At 40.6% G+C, this 24,187-nt stretch overlaps 1 protein-coding gene across 1 annotated transcript; it reads right to left on the bottom strand.

Moving 5' to 3' along the window:
• Positions 1 to 344: 344 nt before the first annotated feature.
• On the bottom strand, positions 345 to 23,766 carry cntn3b (contactin 3b). Its single transcript, XM_067252090.1, is given in 23 exon segments — positions 345 to 436; positions 981 to 1,146; positions 1,235 to 1,347; positions 1,561 to 1,747; positions 2,684 to 2,793; positions 3,208 to 3,442; positions 3,874 to 3,944; positions 4,416 to 4,565; positions 4,668 to 4,826; positions 5,522 to 5,639; positions 7,539 to 7,714; positions 8,449 to 8,576; positions 9,270 to 9,420; positions 9,870 to 9,999; positions 10,472 to 10,608; positions 11,063 to 11,247; positions 11,632 to 11,734; positions 12,082 to 12,285; positions 14,243 to 14,338; positions 17,657 to 17,832; positions 22,011 to 22,140; positions 23,279 to 23,284; positions 23,712 to 23,766. Coding segments are annotated over 23 exon segments (3,078 nt in total).
• Positions 23,767 to 24,187: the final 421 nt, after the last annotated feature.

The raw sequence follows: 24,187 nt of genomic DNA on the forward strand, positions 1-24,187 counted from the left end.
AGATCAGCGTTTTCACAAACATACAGTATATCATGTAGACATCGGTTCTTCCAAATGGAAGTCTCTTTGTTTAAAAAAAGTCAATAGTTTCTAAAGCATGACAGCCCATATGTCAAAACAAGAAAATGTCAAATATCATGCATACAAATCCATGTCCCTATCAGACTGCAACTTCAATCAATGCATTTCACCGTGATACTTCTGTCTGGTTCAGTCAAGTGCAGTCCAGTCCTGAGGGTTGGGCCCGGTGCCAGTCAGGTGGAGGGTGAACAGCAGCAGCAAGAGCAGGTTGACTGATGGAAGAGGAGAGGCGGGGGGTACAGTAGGAGCTCTCTGGTTCCAAACTACCAGGAGCAGCTGAGGAGAGCGCTGATGAGGACTGCAGTGAAGTACAGAGGGCTGAGAGGAGAAGCCCCTGAGCCCCGCGCTCCCATACCTAAAAAAGAAAATCAGCAGAGCAACTCTTCAGCAACAGAAAATCCCCTTTCGAGAAATGTGTAAAAGCGGCATTTGTGTAGCTACCCGCTCAATTTTCTGACAAGTCATCATAAATCAAAGGGCAACTGTGAATTACAATGTGCTTTTTATATCTACATTATTAATGTCTTTCAACAGGAGAGGCCATTAAAGTGTACAGAGAAGATAAGGCTTGTATCACATCAGAAAGGCGTTCTCTTTAGAGAAAAAACTGAACCGCTTTTAAATTTTGCAAAGCAGTGGGGGAGGGCATTAAACTATTTTATATGCCGTAGCACTGTGCAGCCAGTCAACAAGGAATAATAACCTAGTGGCAGAGATGGATGGTCCTAAACATGCATTTCTAAAAAGGTTGCATTTCTTGCACCCAAAACAAGTCTATTAAGTTGGAAAGGGATGCAACAAGGACATAAAATGTGCTATTCGGGTGATTTAATCATTACTTAGGCTTTATTAATGGACACAGGAAGAGGAAATTGGAAGAGAGGAAATGGCAAACTTACTTAATTTGTAGATGTGGATGGGTTCACTGCCCACACCCTCCCCACCATCACTCAGGGCCTTGATCTGGATGAGATAGTTGTCATTGGCAGAGAGGGTAAGCTCTATGGTGGTTTTGTTTGTTAGGATTGTGTTTACGTCATTATATCGTTGTCGTCTCAGCAACACCTACAAACAACAAAGCGAAACGTGCATCAACATTATTTTGTAATATGGGTATAATTTTACCAAAGTTTCAGAGTGCAGTAAGACATACCAAGTATCCGGTGACCTCTGACTCTATCTCCATAGCTATTACTGGGTCCCACTGCAGAGTGAGAAGAGAGCCAATCATCGTCCATTCTATGTTAACAGGAGGCTGTCCTGGTGCTGATAGAGAGATACCAAGAGGGAGAGAAAAGGAGAGAGTGAGTCCCAATTATTGTGATACATATTTTCAGTTTCTAAAGTAATGCTCTTCTATTTTCCAATTATTGTATAATACATATTTTTTCTTTCTACAAAAAGTTCCTCTATGTTCTTCTATGTTTTCACGTTACTTCTATGCTACTCTGAAACTCCAACTCTTTGTGACTGACTTACGTGGTTTCTTGGTGGTGGTGTTGATAGGGGGAGACTGTGGTCCTGTCCCGGCCGTGTTAAAAGCTGTGACAGCCAGGTAGTACTGTGTGTTAGCTTTCAGGCCTGTGACGTTAACCACGGTGGAGTTTCCAGATATTCTCACTTTTCCCACCGTGTCAGGTTTGGTGTCATCTTCCCAGAAAACAACCTGGTTAACACAAACAAAACATCACACACTTTTAACCAATTATTCAACTGTGGTTACTAGAACTCTACTGCAAAAAATCAGCTAACTGCAGCACAGTATACATTTTTTTTCTCTTCACTACTTAATGGCTTATCACAAGGGTATTAACTTCTAATTAAAAGGGCAGGTTAAGAAATATTTGATGAAGCAAATGAAATAATCCGATACGAGCTTTGGGTCATATTCAATATTCATGTCTAGTATTAAGTGACATAAAAGTTCAGTCAATAAATAATTAGAGAGAATGCGAAGAGTGAAGTCTGCCCTTGGGATATACTTCCATGGAATTAGCAGCATCTACATTCAATTATCTGATATTTGTCCTCAACCAAGTTAACTGTCTGGTGCAGTATATATTAAAATGTATGTTGAGTTCTTAAAAGAACTAACTAATGTGCCTTTAAGATACATCATTTGTCTCAGAGGACCTTTAGAGACCCAGCATATAAGACCACAGATGCATACCAACTGGACTCCCAAGGAGCTTTCCCCTGTTAAATGTGCTCTGGGATCCTGTTCAGTGACATAATAGAGCTATTCTGTTGAACAATATAGCCAGCTCCATGGCAACCAGGCTGTTTAGTGCAAAGAGCCGGGGTGACAGAGATTGAAAGAGCGCTTGGAGAGAATTGCAATGCTCCTTGCATTCCCAAGAGGATGGTAGCTTTCCTCCTTGTTCTTCTGTAGCTGCAACAGTTTTGAGGCCATTATGCATTTATGAATACTAATGTTCAGTTTACATTGAAATACAGATGTCAGTTACCATTATTAGCATTTTGTAACTACATAATATATTGTTATAAATGTATTGAAATGTATAACCAGGCTACATAGCAAAACTATTATTTGACATTGTACCATATCTGCTATTTTGTCAATTAAGTAAATCACACGTACCTCATATCCAAGCACTCTTTCAGGGGTAGCAGGCAAAGCTTCCCAGTTAAACTCTATTTGTGTGGCAGACACACTTCTGGCCCAGACCTTCTTAGGGGCCACGCTGGGGACTGCAGAAAGAAAGACCAACGTGATGTTTCCACAGACTCATCTAACTGCATCAATGACACTAATAAATATAGGATGGAGGCAAAACACACCTGCAGAGTCATTGTCTCTGTTTTTTAATTGGATCTATGACTGACATAAGGGAAGACGGCAAGGGAAAACATGGCAAATTCAATTAAGACAGTACCTATTTGACAGCACTGGGTGGTAAGTGTCTACTAGGATTTCCTGTAATCTACTGCCGCAATAACTAATATCAAGTTGACATTTCCAACTTGAGGGGGGGGGGGGGGGGGGGGGGGGGGGGGAATGGGTCTGAACTAAGATATTTCATCATTACTATTCAAGGTCACACCTCTGACAGAAAGGACTGTGGCATGTTGAAGCCTGGCTCCTTGTGCCGAGGCTGCCTTTACCTTCCTCTGCTGAGAAGACTGTGGCAATGGAACTGAAAGGACCCTGCCCACGGTTGTTGTAGGCTCCGACCTTCACATCGAATGGGGAGAAGGGCGGGATGGTGTCGTTCCGGAAGATGTAGCGGGCCACCCCGGGTGTGGAGATCACCGCTCTAGTCCAGGTAACAGCACCCAGCGGCCGAAAAGCAATGATGTAACCAAATCCTTCTCCGTTCTGCAATTCCTCAGGCACGGGCTGGGAGCGAAACAGAGAACTATAGTGATATTAAAACGCATACAGACAAAGACACAGACAACCCTTTTCTGCCTCTGTCTTCCAGGAAAAAAAGTGGCCTGATAGTTTTTTTTAAACTTTTTTTTCTCTTTACTCAGGTGACTACAATGATTGGACACAACCATTCTCACTGCATCACAGCACACCAATGTACAAAAACACTTCCTACAGTATGTTCTTTATTTTATTTGAGTGGGCACACAGAAGCTATCCCCAAGAGCAGTGCTTTGTGTCCCTCTGCAGACTCTCCTTTATGGCCCTCTGAGACCAGCCCAGAGGGGAGGTGCTGGTTCTGGTGCAGATCATAAAATTGCTCTATTCAATTCTGCACAATTAAGCAAAACCATTACCCAGCTATGGAGAAAACTGTAAAAGTCTGACAGATGACTTACCTCCCATGTTATCACTAATTCAGATTTTGTGCCACCTCCTCCTCCAACATCAGTGGGAGCTGTATCAGGCACTAGGAGGCAAAGCCCAGAGGAGAGCAATTACAAAACAGTTAACAGAGCTGAACTGCAGGCCTAAAGTATATTTCTAACCCTTACGACACAGCTTTTTAATGCACACTGTGAATTCTATTTCACAGTCGACAAAACCTTCCCTTAGAAGGTATTACTGTACACAATTACATTTTGAAGAACAGCATCTTCCTATGACTGCTATGAGTGTCACAATGCATGAACAAAACAAAAGTTGACTGCCATGTCTACAGTCAAATTCAGTATAGTACTTGACTATAACTGTGCACTGAAATGTTATGGCACAACATTCATGTGTGTCCTTATGTGTATATGCCAGCCCGAAGTTAACAATCCATCACATTTAGTCAATCAAAGAAGCAAATGCTTCAACTGTCGGCTCAGATGTCAGATGTCAGGGGTACGTGTTTGTGTGTTATGTAGAGAGAGTGGAGAAGAACAGAGATACTCACTAGCATCCTCTGTCCTGGTTCTGGCAGAGGCTGGGCTGGGCTCCCCCATACCAACACTGTTCCTGCCCACCACCCTGAACTCATACTCCACCCAAGCATTCAGGCCAACCACTGTGGCAGTTAATGTGTTGCCGTTGACAACCTCAGGCACTGGGAATTAATAGTGGACAGTTGTTAACTGAAATAGCTCAGACATTGAAATGAGAGGGACAAGAACCCACGGAAATGACAACTGCCTGTTTCATGTTTTACCTGTGCCGACAGCCTGCCAGCCCACAGTGAAGGCAGTCCTGGCCTGTATGATGTAGCCAGTAATGGGGCTGCCATTGTCCCGGCCTGGGCTCCAAGAGAGCTGGGCCGTGCTGTCTGTGATCTCCTCCACCGCCACTGTATCCGGGGGGCCGGGGGGACCTTTGTCAATCAGATCATTAGCAATGTTAGCCTTCAAATCCCCCTATTGCCTTTCCTCCACTGTCATCCCCATGTGATGAACTTATGTACTGATGGCCCTGCTACAGTACATATCAAGGCCATGCCATGGCATCTAATTAAGGCCTGTGTCCTTGGTCTGGTTGCAAAGGGACATTCCATCCTGTATGTATGATGTGTGAAGTGATTAAGGGTGTGCGATCACTAACACTGGGCAGACGGATCATTCACACATTTGCATACATGTGCAAGTGTGTGTGTGTGTTTGTGTGAGAGAGAAACAGAGGGAGGGAGGGAAGGAGAAAAAGTGAAAGAGAAACAGCTTGGCAGATTGATGTTCTGTATGAACGCTACAGTACATGTTGTACTGCCATGTTGATGATGCTGTTGCCTCCACTCTTCCATTATTCAAGAGTTTATATGGTATTTTACCAATGTGTAAATGAGCCAATTAAAGCAATTTTCTGTGATAAACATTGCATCTCTAAAGAACCTGAGACAGCTACGACAGTTTGTTTTGTGGATGAATACCAATATAAATCACCAGAAAAGTGGAATAATGATGGGGTATTGTACACCATACACTTGTCTAATAATAGACTAGACTATTTGGGTATCAGGCATTAATGATCCAGTGTCTACTTGCAATGTGTACCCTTGACTGCTAGTTTTCTTACCTTTCACAACCAAGATGGCTGAAACAGACAAGCTCTCCACATCAGTGTCAACAACACAGATGTACTTTCCTCCATGATTTAACTGAATGTTACGAATCATCAGGTCGCCTGATATGCTCTATAAGGGCAAAACGACAACAAGGTGAAGGAATTAGTGCTTAACTGGAGAAATGTACTGTAGGTAATTGTCTTGTATTCTTCAGGTCACATGGTTTTTAGTCAGACGGAACAACCAGGATGTCAGATGTTCTTAAAAACAAACAATCCTATTGGTTATCCTTCAGGCACTACACTTCCCTCATCTTCAGCCCAACACAGGACCAACTAAACAAATACAGTCTGGCTAATTGGCAAGATAATCCTAATTATTTCTTAATTAAATAAGCCTGAATGAGAGATGAGAACAGCTCAAAGTAATAACAGTAAATATTGTATTTAATAATACAGTGGCACTTCAATGCCCCAGGGAAAATCACAGATGATGAAGGGAAAACCCAAATAGGAGTAAGATGTGATTGAAGACATACAATACTGCTAATTCGCTTATTGACCATCATGAGGGTTTTGCCATACAGGTCATTTACTGAAGATTCTTTAAACAGAATATATTACTGTATTTATTTACACTTCGCTGAACTGGTGAGGTCATGGAGAAATAACTATGTTTATACCCACAAGTGACTGTTGATCCGACATAAGAATATAAATAATACTTCTGAGGACCTTTAAGACTCTAGGATAAAATACTGAGTAGCCATGTCTGGAACTGATTCACCTGTGGGCTAGTGAGGTTAGACACACTCAAGTCACTACAGATTCCATCAACTTAATAGGCAGAGACTGGCTCAGCTCTGCTGCAATTGGGCATGAACGCCTTGGGATGCAGACTTCTCAGAGGCAATGAGCAAACAGATCTGGGACGTTGGGACTGAAGGCCTCTATCTCTGCCTTTCCGCTGACAGCCTATAGGCTCAGAAATCAACTTCAGACTCTTCCATGTCAGACACCAGCTGCCCGACCAACTGGAGAGCGAAGGGTTAAACCACGGCCTTGGCAGGCAGGAAGTGATGAGGCAGATCTACTCTAATTATGTTAATTAATTCATCAGAAGCTGTTGAGCCAGGGAATGGTAATCTCTCTGGGCTGGGGAAACAGAATCTATGAAAACTGTATCTCATTATATGCGTGTCCACATGTTAATGTCACTTGTAATTGCCATTTGTATCCATGCAGGAGTGAACTCAGCCTGACCAGGACATGGTTGGGTATGGCTGGTCTGCTGTGGACACATACTGACATACATACTAACACATATTAACTGGATCGATAGAATAGACAATGGGAACTGAAAGAAACCATAATAAAGTCAGATAATTGTATAAGATAATTTTGATACAACATACAAGTTTACCATTCTGTTTAACATTGCTCTCCATCAAAGGAACACAGCTCATCAAATCTCTTATCACTATGGCACAAGGACTGATACATTTTACTTGAACTGTCCCACTTTGCCTTTGGTTAATGCCAGCAATCTCATTACTGATTTTCTGGGGGTGGGAAGATTCATAAATAGGTATGCAAATTCAGTTACAGTAGTGAAAGATAACAACACAATGTTCTTTTTGAGGAGGAAGAATAGAAAGTTGGACCGGAGAATTAATTAATAAGACCCTTTTTCTGGAGTAGAATGATCTCCTGAAGAACATGATGACTTCTCACCTTTATAATAGCACATCACCATTCATGTAGTCTGTCTAATGCAGGGAGACAAATGATACTGTAGATGTCAGCGTGTGCGACTGAAATAAAATGTGCCCTAAAAAATTCCAAGTCTACTAAGGGCTAGTATTCAGATATTTTGCTGCTGATATAACAACAACAAATGAAACACTGCTCACAAAGACAACACACATTCAAATAAATAAAAAAGCTGTAAAAAAATGTATCTCCAACTGAAACGCATCATGTCCAAATTAATCCTAGAATAGCCCCAGATCGGTTCTTGATGACTCACCCCTCCCACTCTCTCAAAATGATCCCCGTCCCTCTGGAAGTCGATGAGCTGCCCGTTGAATTCCCAAGAGAAAGACACATCCAGGGAGGGATCGCAGGCAATCTGGCAGGGAAGCACAATGCTCTCGCCAACAATGATCTCCATGTTAGCGGGCCTCAGGGTGATTCTGGTAGGCTCTGCCCAGACAACGGATGCATTTTAATATCTCTGCATGAGAACAATTAGCACCCTAACACTTCCAGAATCAGCTCCCACAATCAAGGTTACATCATGCTATTTTCATTGCAACACCATCATGGTAGATCTTGATGAACTATATCAAGCAATTTCTTCCTTGCTACTATTCAACAACATATCTGGATGACACTTGCTATTTGCATGGTTGGTATGGGGGAACATTTCTGAAATAGGATTATGCTAACAAAATGCATTCCCAATGGTGACTGTGTCGAATTGGATGCAGTGGAGTATAGGAGCCTTGTGTGAGAAAGGTCATGATAATTAAATTTCATTACATTAAAGGGTTCAGCAATTGGTGAAAAAAGCTAATGAGAAAAACAAGGAAGGAGGCTGAAGACAGAGTGTGTCTGTGCTACACTATATGAACCCAGACATCCTGTATGTGCACTCATGACACGTTAGCATTCATTGTCACAACCTTTATCTCATTACATTATCAAGTTACAGTAATACTTATTTAACTATCGACAAAATCAATCCCACATTTTATTTTGCTAGAAGAAAATAAAAACTTTACAAAGTGTGGGCAAATTGTCACAATAACCGATCTCCGTTAATCCTGGAATTATACACACACAAGAACACCCAGCACTCAAACACACATTCAGCAAAAAAAGAAAGAGAAACAAGAAACAAGAAACCGTCAGCATTTACAGGTTTGACACCTCACCTGTGATAAGCAGCCTTCCAGTGGTGCTGGCAGTTCCAAACTGGTTCTTGGCGATGCACGTGTAACTGCCTGCGTCTTTTCTGGATACGTTAGCAATCTTCAGAGTGCCGTTGGGAAGTAAAGTAATCCTGGGGGATCAGGAAGATCTATTGAGAGCTTTCAGTGTAGTTAGAAATATTTTTGTCAGAGCTCTGTGGGACTAGTCCGTAAGTGAGGATAAACTTTTGTTTAGTACAAAAAATCTGTATCCAGTAAATCAAAAATAAAACTTTGAATCTTCAGATTCTAAGTTCATTTAACCTTGACCATAGAGCATTTGACATGAATAAAATGAAATCTTGACAATGTTTGGATATTGTTAGTTTACTGTAGCCAGTATATCGATCACACTACTCAGTTCCCTAACTAACTTGTGTTTTTATTGTTACATTCAATTAAAGTGTATGTCTATTCCTTGGTATCCCAAAACTGACAATGCACTTGGTATACATTAATTCCCTTGGAAGCCAACAGCAATTTGTAATTTCACATGCATCCAGGAGACCCCACCACAACAAGACAATCTTATCTTTGTACAACCAATGAAATCTTTGTGACCTATCCAGGCCTTTTGTCAATGACTGCATATTATCTACTGTACTAACTAATGTATATTTTCTAGTAGATGTTTTCATGAAATTGTTTCCATCAGCCTTTCATTCTAAGCATCCACACAGCTGCCAAATGTGTTATTCAAACAACTGCACAAGAATGAATAGGAATGAATATGTTCACCACCCTCACCACCTTTTTGTATGTATTTTATTTTAATCCTACAGTACCTCTCAGTTTTCTGTAGTATATCATTTCCTTTCTTCCACAGGCTAATTGCTGGGGGCGAGGCTTGGGGCTTGCACTCGAGGGTGACTTCACTGCCTGAGCGAGCTTTCAGCAGGGCTCTCAGTGGGTTCTTAGAGAAACTGGGAGGTGAAGCTGAGAGAGAGAAACGCAACTCAGAAAGCCAGACATACATGTCTTTAAACTGGACTCTTTCTCTCGGTCATCATCACATTTTGTTAGCCATCATTTGAGCCCTCAGTGTCATCAAATATCAAGACAGAAATGAATTTCTCATCGAGTCAGTCAGATCAGTCATCAAAGCTCTATGGATAAATCAATATACCATGTACATGAGAAAGCCCTCTGATGCCACAATGCAATGCGTTTGTAGTTTCAAAATCAATATGATGAAACGATTGAAAGTAAAATGAGACACTCCATCAGATTCATATTTTCTCCACTGAAGCCGGAGTGGCATCAAATGAGACTGCAGAGTGATTGCTGAAAAGGGCAATGGCAGGTTGGGAGCTCTATCTTTTAAAGGATGATCAAGGGAAGAGACAAATAGACGTCTATGAAAGCGGAGAGGAAAGCAATCTTACCTAACACCATTAGCTCAGCACTGGAATAAATAATGCCATGTTTGTTTTCAGCCACACACTGATACATCCCGTTGTCTGACAGGTTTAAAGCTGCTATGGAGAGTGCTCCATTTTCCATTTGTACCCGACCCTGTGGAGGAGAAACAGGAAGATCGGCATAGGAATGCTAGACTAGTCTATTTTGTGTACTGGCGCAAAGGCAATTACTTACAATATACCATGACAGAAAGAGTTGGAATGCAATATGTTTGCTTAGATTGTGAGTGGGATAGGATGAGGGGGCAGGGGGCAGAAATGCTGACCTTCAGCTTCAATCGAAAGAAAAAAGCAATGGTGACAATACCAGCAATGCACTAATAAGCTATTTATTTCTCGGGGACATCCAATTGGAAAAAACATTAAGACAGGTTTATTCTTTCTGCTGTTGTCTTAGTCAGCCCCATCAGCAGTTCAGAGGGCCTATATACAGCCCACTATGGCACAGGGATGCTGATTTGATATGTCAGTATGACCGGTCTCTCAGCTTACATTCATCACTAGGTCCTGAACGAGGTAGACCCGTGCTGACTGGTCTAGGTTGCTGGTATAGCAGGTCTCCTTACCTCTGCCATGACATTTTCGCCATTCTTTAGCCAGCTGAAGGAAGGCTTGGGCTTTCCATTGGCCTTACATTCCCAAAACAGGTTCTCCTCGATGGAAAGAGATGTGTCAGTCGCTGTTTGAAGCCAATGGGGTTTTGCTAAGAAAAGAAGAACAATGAAGTTGACAATAACTTTCTACTTTTTATAGAAAGGGTATATCTAAATTAGGACTCCCTATAATAGCGTATTAGAATGAGATTAAAGCACTGTCAAACTGTGAGGAAAAAACTTAAGCAGCATGATTGCTAACGAATGTAGATTAGGCTTTCCATGTCAGCATGATGAACAGTACAGACAAAAAATATATTAACAATAAATGGTTATCATAGGTGTCCGTTATTTTAAAAAGTGAATGAATAGTCCATCATTCCACATCATTAAGCTAATGTATCTGTACATTTGAAATAGCCAAGATATTAAGCAGGCCAAGAAGAACAGACGTTATTCTGACTGTGAACCTCAGTTTACATATGTGGATATCTGTAACCGAAGCACATTAGTTTATAAATCTCACTGGATTCTCTTCTGTGTCGTTTCAGAAGGATCACTTACCATGGAATGAGATGCGACCACGAGCAGCATTCTTCCCTCGGCTGTTCTCTACTACACATTCGTACGTCCCTGTGTCTTCTTGCTGGAAATTGGGGATTTCCAGTACAGCGTTGGAGTTCTTCATCTTGACTTTACTGGGAAAGGGAACTCCACTGGTTCTCCTCCAGCTTATTTCTGGGACAGGGCTGTGACATGAGCAGAAAAATAGCCCTACGGTGATGACTGTCTGAGATGAGAAAAATATGATAGACTGTACAGTATGTGGCCTTCATCAATTTCTTGGCAAAACCTTTACAAAGGCAGTTTCATCACAATCTGGATATCATCCATTTTTGAGTGAAAGAAGATAATTTTCTAATCTCAACAGCTCTGTATTCCTGTGAAATATATTGTTACTTCCTATGCCATGCTTCTTGAGACTGCTGTCTGTCCCATGTGATTGGCTTTCACTCAACATGAACAATCTGTCTTGGATGGTGTTGCCAGAATTCCAAAATACCAGGTGTGACATCCTCCCTAATCACAAGATAATTCCCAACATAGACATAAGCATGTGCACGCTCACTTACTTTCCTAGAGCAAAGCATTCCAGTTTCACCACTGATCCCTTTGCTGCTGGAACCGTGTCAGCAAAATGTACTTCTATTTTGGGTTCGTATTCACCCATTGCTCCTATGAAAAGGATACAATACACGACATTGTTGCATCAATGATTAATGGGACGTGTGCTTTGCACCCTGCATGAAAGACCAAACAATAACAGGGAGGCAGAAAGACAAAAGTCTTTGTGTAGATGGAAAAAAGTAAGATTTGAAAGACTAAAGTGTTGAAATGTTGTTTTTTTTCTTGTTGTTTTTTTTTCTTAAAGAAAAAAAAGACCACACGACTTGGGTAATTAAATGGAGGGGGAGGAATTTACAGTATCACCATTACTTTAACATTAAAGTCACTAGGAGCATTGGAGAGTAGTCAGGCAATTTTTGTTGTTGTTCATGATTGAATACTATAGAATGACAAACCATCGTTTCTAAGGACCAGCGGTGTAGGAGAGCTGAGGATCTTCAATCTAGTAATGCTGTTGTTGACCACACATGTGTAGTTGCCCACATCAGAAGGCTCCACTTTCGCTATATAAAGACTTCCTGTCTCCTGGGAGACAAATCGACGACTGTCTTGCTGGACAAAGTATGGATATCCATTGAAGATCCATGCAAAAGTCAGCTCTGCAGTAGAAAGAAATAAACGTCAAGGATTAACATTGCATGTCTAGTAAGCACAATGTCACACATTGTGGGCGAGTTACATGGTCTCTGCGAGGAGATAGACAGCATGTCACTCAATTTTACTCTTATTTTTAGGTTCATTTTAGCAGGATACCGAGAAATGGTCAATGCAAGAGCTATTGGTGGCCAAAAAAAGGGCGACCAAAGGAAAGGGAGCGAAACAAAATGGATTACAGCGCCTCACTGGCCTTCTCGTGACACATGCCCTGTCCACCCCCTGAGCGACGGGGACCATGCGGGGTTCCTGCCAGATTTGACTCATCCATGCCACACTCTTCTCCAGCCAACAAGACTCACTTTTGAACACAGAGGCCTGCCACCAAGCATCACTGTGTCATCCCCAGAAGACTGAATCAATTCACAAAACCAAGAGACCGCACAAGCACTACAGGGAGGTAAGGGTGCAGAGCTACAAGGTGTATGCAACGACAGTCCCTCATCTTCTGTCACCCAAGGCAGCACGCCTGACAACCTTGGCTGGCAGTGTGCTCGCTGATGCTGAAACCGATTCATTCTGATTAAGAGAGCAGGATCAGGGATTCCTGACTCTGAGCTATGTGGCCGTAATGAGCAGTGATAGCATTTGTCAAGTAAATACGAGTCAAATGGAGAATGGCAATACAATGCAGCATCTTCTATTATTGAACACAATAGGTTTTACGCAACTGCACATAGTTACAGACCTTGGCGTTGACACAGAAAAGAAAGTATCTCATAATTGCGCACTTGAGAATAAACAAATATTTATGATGGGATACAGAAATGCAATCACTTCAGTCAACAACTATATTTCATTTGTGGCCCTGTCTATTGCAGGATATACAGTATGCCACTGGAGACCACATCTTCCGGCATTTGTTAAGGACCCTTGCGGCACAATAGAAGCATGCAGGAAAGCCTTATAGGCAGTACATAATAACAAGCTACTCATTTTCAAGGTTCCTCTATACAGTGACATTAATGCCTCTGAATGCAATACAAATTAATCTTGTTAAACTTGTTAAAACAGGAGATGAAAAAAAGATAAAAACTGTAATTGCTGTAACAATAAACTCAGAATGACAGATATTCTATGCTTGTGCTTTACACTGGGTATTCTGGAATACAATCAGATTTTGCAGCTGAACTATATACACTACAAAAAGTAAGCTATCCAATGGGTCAAATACTGCATATTAAAATAGGCCTACTAGATATTATTATGTATGGTGCTTGGGAAAAGCCTTAAAAGTAAGGAAATTCAAATGAAGGCCATAAACCTCCCCTGATTAAAACAGGGGTTTTCCAATACATAGCTTTCCTTAGTGATTGGCTTTGCAACAGCATCAAAGTCTCCAGTATCTGGACAGTATCTGAAAAATGTGGCATGTGGGCTGGTACATGTCACCTGCAGTCATTGCAGGAAAATAAACAAGTAGCACTGAAAAGTTTTATCACTTGGTTTTAAACTCTGAGGCAGAAATTAAATGAGTTCCAAATTCCTCACAATTCTGCCTTCTAATTGTCTGGATAAATTGATATTGATTCCCTAATCTACGTTTTAAAAGTGCTTAATTAAAAATGTATTGCCTAAAGATCCCGTTAATACTTCAATTTAAAGAACATGTTTCCATTTTCCATCAAAATGTTCTAATTGTTATGAAGAAAAACTAATGGGGGTACACCAGGTAAAGCTTTGGTTGTTAGCCATCTGTATGATCTGAGTTAGAGAAGGATTGCTGAGATCAATATTTACAAAGACTCTTTGCAAAAATTTGTAGAAATTTTCAAAACTAATCAGGTTCTAAGAAGTCCAGAAGAAGGCAGATTAGGAGGTTTCCAATGTAAAACTTCGACCAAGATTCCAGCTATCAGCCCACAAATTATCATCTAAGGAAACACACACATTCGAACGTACCTCCAGAATGCATTGGCGGTCCACATAACAGAACCACTCCCTGGCCCTCACGAACGTTGACAGCATTCCTTGTTTGGGCCTTGAAGTTATCTAGGTCTGAGAAAACAGAAAACAAAGGGGTAATGTTACTGTAACTTACCAATTCAGATACAGGGCACAGTTTTTTCTTTGCAATTGCATACTACTATACAACTAGAGTGTACAACCAAAACCGTTCTGCAGCAAGGCAAATTAGAATGCTTGTTTAGCCCTATAACTGCGCCAGTATGTCACTGATTGCCTTAGGTAATATCCACACAACTCTCCAGTGGTTTCAAAGGCACCTGGAGCATTGCATGTAATTGAAGGTCTTCACTACATGATGGATCCCTTGAAACCCAAATTGCTGTGATAGCAGGAGATTACCTACAATACGATAAAATGAGGGGAAGAAAAACAAATTTGAAAGACCGCGCAAACATAGAGTGCATGACAAATAACAGTTTTTAGTGCCTGGAGCAATAACCAGCATCATTATTAGATGCTACATAATCTCACATTTAAAAGCATCAGCATCCCCATCAATACGCTCAGTGTAATTCATCCCACAGATGAAAGGGGGAGCGCAGGCAGACAGAGAGCTTGTACCTGGGGTTGATAACCACTCAGTGGCTTTGTGACCGATCGGAAGACAGCACTAGCCCTGCGCTCAGTCTGTTTGCAGCCCCCAGCTAAAAGCTGGGAGTCAGGCTCCAAACACAAACAAAAGGAAGTCAGTGTGACCGATAAGAGAAATTAGAAGAGGGGTAGGATTACTGAGGGGAAGTGAGACAGTGTGGGGAAGATTAATGAGCAATTCTCAGATGACCGCAAGGAAATTCAACATAGCCAAGTCATGGCAGGACACAGGAGGAGTCATGTGCTCAATATGGAGTCATAGAACACTGCCAGACACAATTCTGATGCACCTCCCTCCTGGAGTCTTGAGTGCATTATAGGGAAGAGGAACAGGCCCTGGGTTTAAAGCAAGAAGACATTAGCAAACTGATTATGTCGGACCAACATGTTTTTTCTTTTATCCAATTCTGATAGTAGAGCCAACTGCGTTGGAGACATCTTTGGAAAAGCAATACTTAACCATGCTGCTGCTACTGAATTTTTTTTCTGTTGTCCATAAGAGAAATGAAACGCATGTGAAAAATACAATTGTATCTTTACATTATTTATACAACTTAAGAGATTTTAGCTCAAATCATTAAGAAGACACGAGAATAAACAAATGTCAAATTAAAAATAAACAAATTAAGTACGCTAATTTCGGGGAGACTAAAAAACAGCTGACACCAGTGAGTAAGACTGCCAATAATATCTTCAACCATTAAATCTGTTGGGCTCTTATTCTGATAAGTCATTTGGGAAACAGTGGACAGCCATAACACAGAGAATCTCAGTTTAGGGAAGAGCCTCTGCAGGGGTTAGGGCTAATACTGCGGCATTCTACTGCTGGCTGCATCCTGTGCAGAATGAGAGCTGTCACAATGCCTGCTCACAACACACTAAAGCTCTGAGAGACAGTTCATTGTGAGTGGGAACGGAAAAATATAAAATACAAAACACAAGCAGCAATATTAATGGAATTCAACAAATGTTAAACAACAGCACAAAGGAATATGAATGCTCATTATTATTATTTGTTTAGTTTCTCTTGTCATGAATTAAGTGGTGGTGCTGGTATTATTGTATGATTCTTACAGTTTGTGTTTTATTAGTTGATACCAAGAAGGATTGCTCCACAAAAACATAGTGTACTGTACCAGCATGAGGAGACCCAACTGAGATTGAATTGTGGTGCCAGGAGAGAAAAGATGCTTGACATCCTTGTCTTGTGCCAGGGTCTCATTAAAGGAGAAAACATGCAGAGTATGCAGCCATCCCTGTCTCCAATACCTCCCCTCTGAATCCAGCTACACTATAAATGTCAAGCAGCACTGCTCTTCAGCCAGCCCACACAAGTGAGATTCATTATCAGCCTATAAAGATAATGGTAGTCCATATCCTAAGAGGAAGTGAAAGGCTCTCCATCCCGGGGACATGATCAATAGCTAGGCAGCCCGGTCAGGAGAGTAGAGAGGTGTCTCTGCACTAACGGCCCACTAAGGTACAATCCCCTTGCCATAGTTCTCTCTCTAATAGCAGATAGGCAAAGTGTCATTGTCTTGTCTGTCTACAGTAAAGGGATTCACATTCAAACATAACATATCTGAGCCTATTTAACAAAGTTTCAAACTTATATGTCACGGCCACAGCCGTGCCCCCCTGTTTTTGGTTTTGCCTTGCCCTAGTGTTTCCCTGTCTGTCATTGTCTTCACCTGTGTCTCGTTCAGTGGTTTCAGTTCTCTTTAGTCTCATTGTGTCCACCTCTGTCTTGTTTGGTTCTGTGTATTTAGGTTCCTGTTTTGTGTCCAGTCTTTGTCATGTCCTTATCCTTGTCACCGTGAGTACCCTGTCTGTTCCTATTTCATGAATAAACCCTTTTTTGACGCCATGTCTGCCTACATTCCCACGTTTGGGGCCTACCCCACCTCACATCGTGACAGTATAATGCTTTATCAGCATTGGTGTGCTTTCAGGACTAAATCTAGAGTTTGGTTCAGAGCTTTGCACAGACACTGGCAGAGGGACCATATCTCCCCGATATTGGCCTCTCTTCACTGGTTGCCAGTCATATATAGAATAGATTTTAAGGTGTTGTTACTTGTTTTTAAAGCTATACATGGATTGGCTCCATTGTATATTTCAGATCTCCTTATGTTGTATCACACTTCCAGGCCCCTTAGATCATCAACCCAGTTCCTTTTAGCCATTCCACAGACTCGGATGAAAACAAAAGGTGATTGTGCCTTTTCAGTTGTGGCCCCTAGTCTGTGGAATAAACTGCTCAGGTTTAAACTGCTTTATCAGGTCATCCCCCATCACTGAGAAATTTGTCTCGTCTTAAAACATTTTTATTCTTTGGCTTTCGAGTCAGTTTAGGGTCACTCGTGCTTATTTTAATTGTGTTGTTTTAGTTTTTTTCTTATTCTACAACTTATTGTTGTTTTGCCTTATCTGATGACTTTGTACAGCACCTTGGTCGGCATTGGCTGTTTTTAAATGTGCTCTATAAATAAACTGACTTGACTTGAAAGCTGGAACCACACACAACACACGAGAATCAATGGAGTTCAGGGGCAGTCACAATCTGCCACACCCACTGTGGTTGCTGCTTTTGACATTTCACTTGATTAACATTTCCCTTTCCAAAATCTATTCCTGCCATTAATAGCAGATTTAGTGCTAACAAAAATGCCACACACACAGACTAGTCACAATACACACACAGCATGATGGGTTAGGTGGGACATATCAAATGCTAGGGTTAGTGTGATCACTTACATGCAAATTGCAGGCTGGCTCTGCGACTGAGGATGGTCCCCACTGTGTTGAAGGCAGTGCACTGGTATATCCCTGTGTCTTGGTCCTTGTCCAGACTGCTAATGATCAGGCTGCCCCCAGACATGTGACGCCGGTAGTCACTCCCCAGATCAATGAGCGTTCCGTTTAGCGACCATCTGGAAAGACGCAAACACAATCAGCAGCCTGGCCTCGGGAGACGTACACTGGCAAACATTTATCACAGGGATCGATGTGAGTGGTCCACCTACGTTAGACTGAAAACATCCTGATGGAAGGTAATGTTGAACCAAATGAAAGTAACATCCTACAAGGTACTTGTTATGGACAAGGAGTAAATATTAAGATATCAAAGAGATATTTCAGTTATTGGTTCTCTAAAAAGAACTGCTATGTAGCTCAAACACTTACATTATGATCATGAAGAAAAACTTTTAAATGTTTTAAAACTCTTTAAATACCACTATTTGTTTTGCGGTAACAATGACATTGTGTGACAATTCTTTCAGCTTTAAGGGTTGGCTACAAAGGACATTTATTTGTTTTGCTAAAGTTGAAAAAGATAGAAAAAGTCCATGTCTGAAGATTTTCATGTAGATTACCCTCCTCTTTAGAACGGAAACTAATGCATGATGAATGCACAATTAGAATGCAATTCTAAGTCTCCTTGAGCACTGCCACTAAAACATCGTTTAATGACAATCCCAAAAATCTATATTATTTTTCCTTTTCTGCAAACTAACGAGCTGAAAGAAAGGGACCCCACAGTGTCTTAAAACATGTCATAACCCCCCCCCCCCCCCCAGGCTCACATCTAACTGACTACAAAAGACGGGGTTCTCTTTCATGTTGTTGCTTTCATTATTTATCTATTACAGGGCACTTTCTTACTTCTGAATGATGAGACTGATTTCAGGAATGAAAAACAGAACATTTTCATTGGAAAACATGAGATGCTTCTTAAGTAAAGGACATCCAGATCTAGGGTTGCATAGGGGCGGAAAGTTTCCGGTAAATTTCCGGAAAGTTTCCACGGGAATTTTGGTCCGGAAATTTTGGGAATTTTGAAAAAAATGTGCCAATGCCCCAACTTCCATGTTATAAACATTGAGAGGTGAAGGTTGTGGCAAAGAGGTGGGGGTTGGGCTGGCTGATCACTAGCTATATTTGCAACCACCACAGCATGGCTGAAGTTAATGGCAGAAGACGGTAGGCAGCCTGGGTAGATCAGACACCCTTGCAGCAGATGGCCTGGCTCGACCTAGTATCAGGGTGTCTATCCTCCACAGACGTAGCTAGCTACACCTCAAACAACAAGCCACTGCTCTGTTAGAACACGAGACAACCTGACAGAAACACCTTCTGCCTGCCATCGTTAAATAGGAATCACACTGGCGCAAACCAGGGAATTGACAATGATGACCTGTTTGAGGTGGGAGGGAAAGATCAACAGAGGGAAAGCCTTGTATGATTATGCCTTAAGTAATGGTGTAATTACTCCTACTTCTTAGGGCATGGGCTATGTTGAACATCTACGCAGTCAAAATGTTCAAAGGGGATACCTTTTATGGTATTCCAGAAACATTGTTGTACAATAGTATTATGCAGTTTTCCATTTCTTTTCATTACTAAGAAGCACTAATATTTATAACCATGTGTGAAGTTCTTATAAAACCAAAATAAAGACAGTTGACTATAGCACATGTTCAGCCATCTAAACAAAAGGCTATTTCCTCATTTACTACTCCCAACTAAACTCAAAATTGCAGAATGGCTATGTATTAAACTTTACATTAACGGTACATTGAATACTATGTAAGCACATGGCAATAGTAACAACAATGTAGTTGGGCAAAAAGCCCAGGCACAGCCTTCCCCATACCAAGTTTCACTTTTGTAATATCTTAAAAAAGATTAAGATAAACAGTATTGAAATGTAACCGTGTGGAAGTGTAACTACATAACAGTTCCTATATAACGACATTGTTGTTCCTAACGACTATGTGCTTACATAGTCGTTGATGCAACTTTAATGTAAAGTGTTGCCCAGATTAATTTTCCCTTTCTCTGGCACACTCTGGCAGAAACACATTCTCTCAAAGTTGTAGTATTAACAAATTCTGATAGAATTAATTGATTGGATTGAATGAACGCATAAGACAGGAGGTAGACCGGAGAAAAACAAAGACTCCAGAGGGAGGTGTCCCCTCTGTGGCCTGGTACAGGGCATGGGCTGATCCGGCTAGGGTCTGTATGAACTCTGGCCAACCTTGAAGTTCACATACATTTTTCATGAGGTCTGTTCATCAAATAGAGGCAAGAAATGGCGCTGCAGCATGTCTCCACACACTAGCCTTAGCTAGTGTCCCCTGAGACCAACCCCCCCGCCCACACACACGCGCACACACAAACATACACACTATTGTGGCTAATTTATCAACCTCCTGCTGACTAGGAGACAGACAGTGGCTATTTTGTTTTAATCCAAAAACTCAGCTAAGTATTTTTACTTTTAACTAAGGTTATAAAGTTAATCATGGCATGGGTTTTCATGCTATTTATGTTCTCTGACTGCATGATTGCTGTCTTCTTAAAGTAAATGAGAAACTAACATTGCTTAATGTATCCTTGGAGTGCGATTTACCTCAGTACAACCCCTAAACAAAGACACAGAGACATTTTCTCCCTGAGGTCATATTTAATTATAGGGAACATCCACAAGATCCTCAGCTGTCCCATGGCCATAGCGCCCTTCAGTCTGTGGTAAGGTCAATACAAATGACAATGATTTAAACTGATAAATAACATTGAAGGATAGTGACTTTGGATTAGAGTAAACTAACACATTCCATACTATTAAACTTCGGTCAATGATCAAGCAACTATTCCTTAGTTACTAAGTATAGTACTGTATGTTTCACTGAGAAACGCATAAACACTAGGATGTCAGCCAATATTCATTTGTAGTTCTGAAAGACAGGCAGGGCAGTTCATTCAGAGCAGTTGAGGACCTGAATCTTGAGTTAGGGAAATCTATTGCTCAACATTTATGTTTCACTTTACATCATTGGAACAAATGTCCTATCCTTGCCCAGGGGAAAACAAGTCAACTTCACTCAGTGTCAAACCTCGACTCTGATGCAACCAAATAAAGCCACCATTTCCTCCCTCGCTGAGACTAAATTTGAGGACTAAACCCGTATTTAACAACATTGCTGCAAATGTCAGTCCCCTGTCATGAAAGTTTGATCGTTAAAATAATTTGCTTCAATTTTTATAAAGCAATGCTAAGTAAACTTTGGAATTTACTCATCTATTAGTATACGATAGGCGTAAGTCAGTTTAAAGTTTACAGTTATTAATGCATGATAATTTATCTGGATTTTGACAAACAATTTGAAATTGTTCATCAGATATGAGTTAGCTAGTCTGACTAACCAACATTAACAGTTTTAATGACGTTTTTAAAACAGCATCTGATCTTGTAAGACATAGCATCTTTACATTGCAGGAATTTCAAACATCAATTCTATTTCTAAATATGGTTGATATTTACACCGCATAACTTAAGGACTGAGAAGCATTAAGTTAACATCATGTCATTTTAATCAATCTATGAATGTCTGTGAAAATACACTCTTGAAGCAAAGCACAACTGTAAATGTCAAGATGGTTTAGTTTGCTGGTGGGAACACATCTACTCTACTTCTTACACAAGTATGCAAGTGTAATGGTTAAGCTCATCCTTGGAAATCTCAGCCTGCACAACAAGTATAAGGATACCCCCTGCTGCTACTCTAAGACCATGTTTTCAGCACTAAAGCATTAGAGGAAATGTTAGCATTTAACAGAATGTCACTCACAAGGTTATTGCCTCTCTCAACTGCTTGCTGTGCATTTACATGATGCTGACCAAGCCAGGAAACACTATCCACCACAAAAGCAGCGCAGCCTGGCATTTTCAGGCAGACGCTTTGCTTCAGAACGAGTACAGGGACATTGATGAGGATCTAGAGTACAAATTAGTCACAGAAATCTACTGTGACAGACATTATATAACATGACATGCCACTTCAATCATAGAACAACCTTTTGCTTTCAGTCATCCTCTAAATTGTACCTTTATTTTCCGCTTTTTAATGTTGACATGCATGTAGTTTCTGTGCCTACATCTTCAGTATAATATATCCTCAGCATTATGGGTAAAATGGGGTCCTCCCTCAAAGCAATGTTAATCAATGTAATCGTTATCCTGCGTGGTTCCCTGCATGATTGCCAGAGGAATTCACTGGGATGTTTGCAGCTTTGTTGTAATTGGGTAGCTGTGGCAGAATACCTGTACTGTGGGGTGGGGCTCCCATCTGCGTCACATCTGATAGTAGCCTCCTGGTCTGGAGAGTTGATGGGTAAAATGAGGTCACTAGGCTCTGTTCTCCATCTTGGTCCTCGAAATATGAGCTCTTCTTCTGGAAACAAAAACACATAAAACACTGTAATATTTGATGCTGATTAACAATACAAGTTCTCCCAATGTAAAAAGAAAAAAAGTGCAAATGTGATAACCTTTAAATAGTATAATGGTACTGTGTTTTTCCATTATGGTTAGGGGTAGCCCTAACCCTATCAAACATGATAGTAAAGCATGAAACAATTACGTCACGCCTGAAATGTATTCAATCAGCTAAAAAGCCCTATAAAAATTGGTGCTAAGTTGACAAATAGTGCTTTTCTATATTATACCTTCTTTACAGTGTGTAATACTTTTCACTAATCGAACACATAACAGTGAGAAAGAAATTGAAGTAATCTACGGTATTAAGCTATTTTAAATACAGGACGGATGCCAGTAGACCTGCCTTAATGAACTCCAGGATATACATTTGGCATTTACTCATCTGGACCAATTATCTGAATCATCCAAGAGATTGCTCAAACCATTTTTTTTCAGATATTGCAGCTTGTAAGCACTTTTAGTTATACTTCGGTGGTGGAATTGATGGGGATCAAATACCTCTCAATTTAAACGTATTAAAAATCCCCCCAAATCCCAATAGGGTGATATGTTTTTGCATCTACATATCTCAATATAATTCTTTTACAACTGTGTTTACTATGCATTTATGTTTCGGAATTTTAAACCTGAAATGTTGGTAGATTTTTTTTGGGGGGGTTTGGATCAAGTATTGTAGCTCTAGACTCTAGACAATTGACAAAGCAAGCCAAATGTTAAAGACATTTTAGTGGTCCTTTACGTTTTTTGTACTGTATTATCTATTCTGATTTAGCCTAACGCTCCATCTTTTGAGAAATTGATGTGAATAACCGATCACTATGCATAAGCAATCTGAAAAACATTATTTTGTATTTGCAATGTAATTTGCACATGTGATTGACATTTCACCTCCCCTGCACAGTGGTTGTCTCTCACTGAGGAGAGTCTGTGACTCTAGCCCAATCCCAGGTGACCACAAGGGCAGATGAGGTACTGTGGAAAGTGGTTTGTACTAAAATGCTGGGCCAGTTCCATTCCAAGGATCCTGATAATGATCTCTGACATATCACACATAGGAATAGAATCCCATATGTCCCAGGCAGTGCAAATGCAGCAGGCTGCTCAGGGGGTGGCTGAAGGACACCAGGGAAAGAATATTGTAAAACGGCATCTTAATCAATTTAACCTTGTCAGTATGAAATAGAATTGGCTAGGGTTTGGATTTCTTCAAAAACCACAAAATACAGTAACATTTTAGTCTAATTTGAGGCATTATAAGCTCCTTCTAACTGTGATTATAAACCAAATCTACACATTTAAAGATCTATTTTTCTAAACAGGCATATATGTATGTGTTTAAGGCAAGTCATTATTGGTAGAGTATGTCACACTATGCAAAACGTAGTTAACTAGATGTTTGTGTTATAAATCTAGATTGTATTGTTTTTGATAGTACTGCATTGCATGGGAAATGAAATAAAACCTTGTGCTGTGTAATGACATATTATGTTTTTCTAGAATAAAATGTGTGCTTAAATATCCTACCTGCAAGGCAACCGATGATTGATAGCAGCACAAGTCGTTTCCATAGTAACATCATCTTTAGTTGCCAAGGGCAAACAAGTCTCTCATCAAATTGCTTGTGAATGGAATGCTCCCCCTCTTATATGAGAATCTGAAGAGAAAGTAATTATGAAAATTATCCAAATAAGGCATTTTAAGAAAACTATGACATGCATTGAAAATCAAGAAACATCATAATACAATATATTATAATAATAGCAATGGCAATAGTTATCTTGTTCTTCATTCAAATGTTGTGACCGGACACATTTCCTATTCAAGACACAAAGCCCTGAACAATTTTTATGCATAGTAGATTGCAAAGTGATTCTCAGTAGCATTTATTTTACAATGATGACAACTGCATGTCCATCACTGAAAAACTTGCCAGCATAAAAATGCAATGCATTACATGATTAGCCCCTTGGAACAATGATTCACTTTCATGACTGCGATGA

The sequence above is a fragment of the Osmerus mordax genome, chromosome 1 (genome assembly GCF_038355195.1).
Source record: "Osmerus mordax isolate fOsmMor3 chromosome 1, fOsmMor3.pri, whole genome shotgun sequence".
Lineage (NCBI taxonomy): Eukaryota > Metazoa > Chordata > Actinopteri > Osmeriformes > Osmeridae > Osmerus > Osmerus mordax.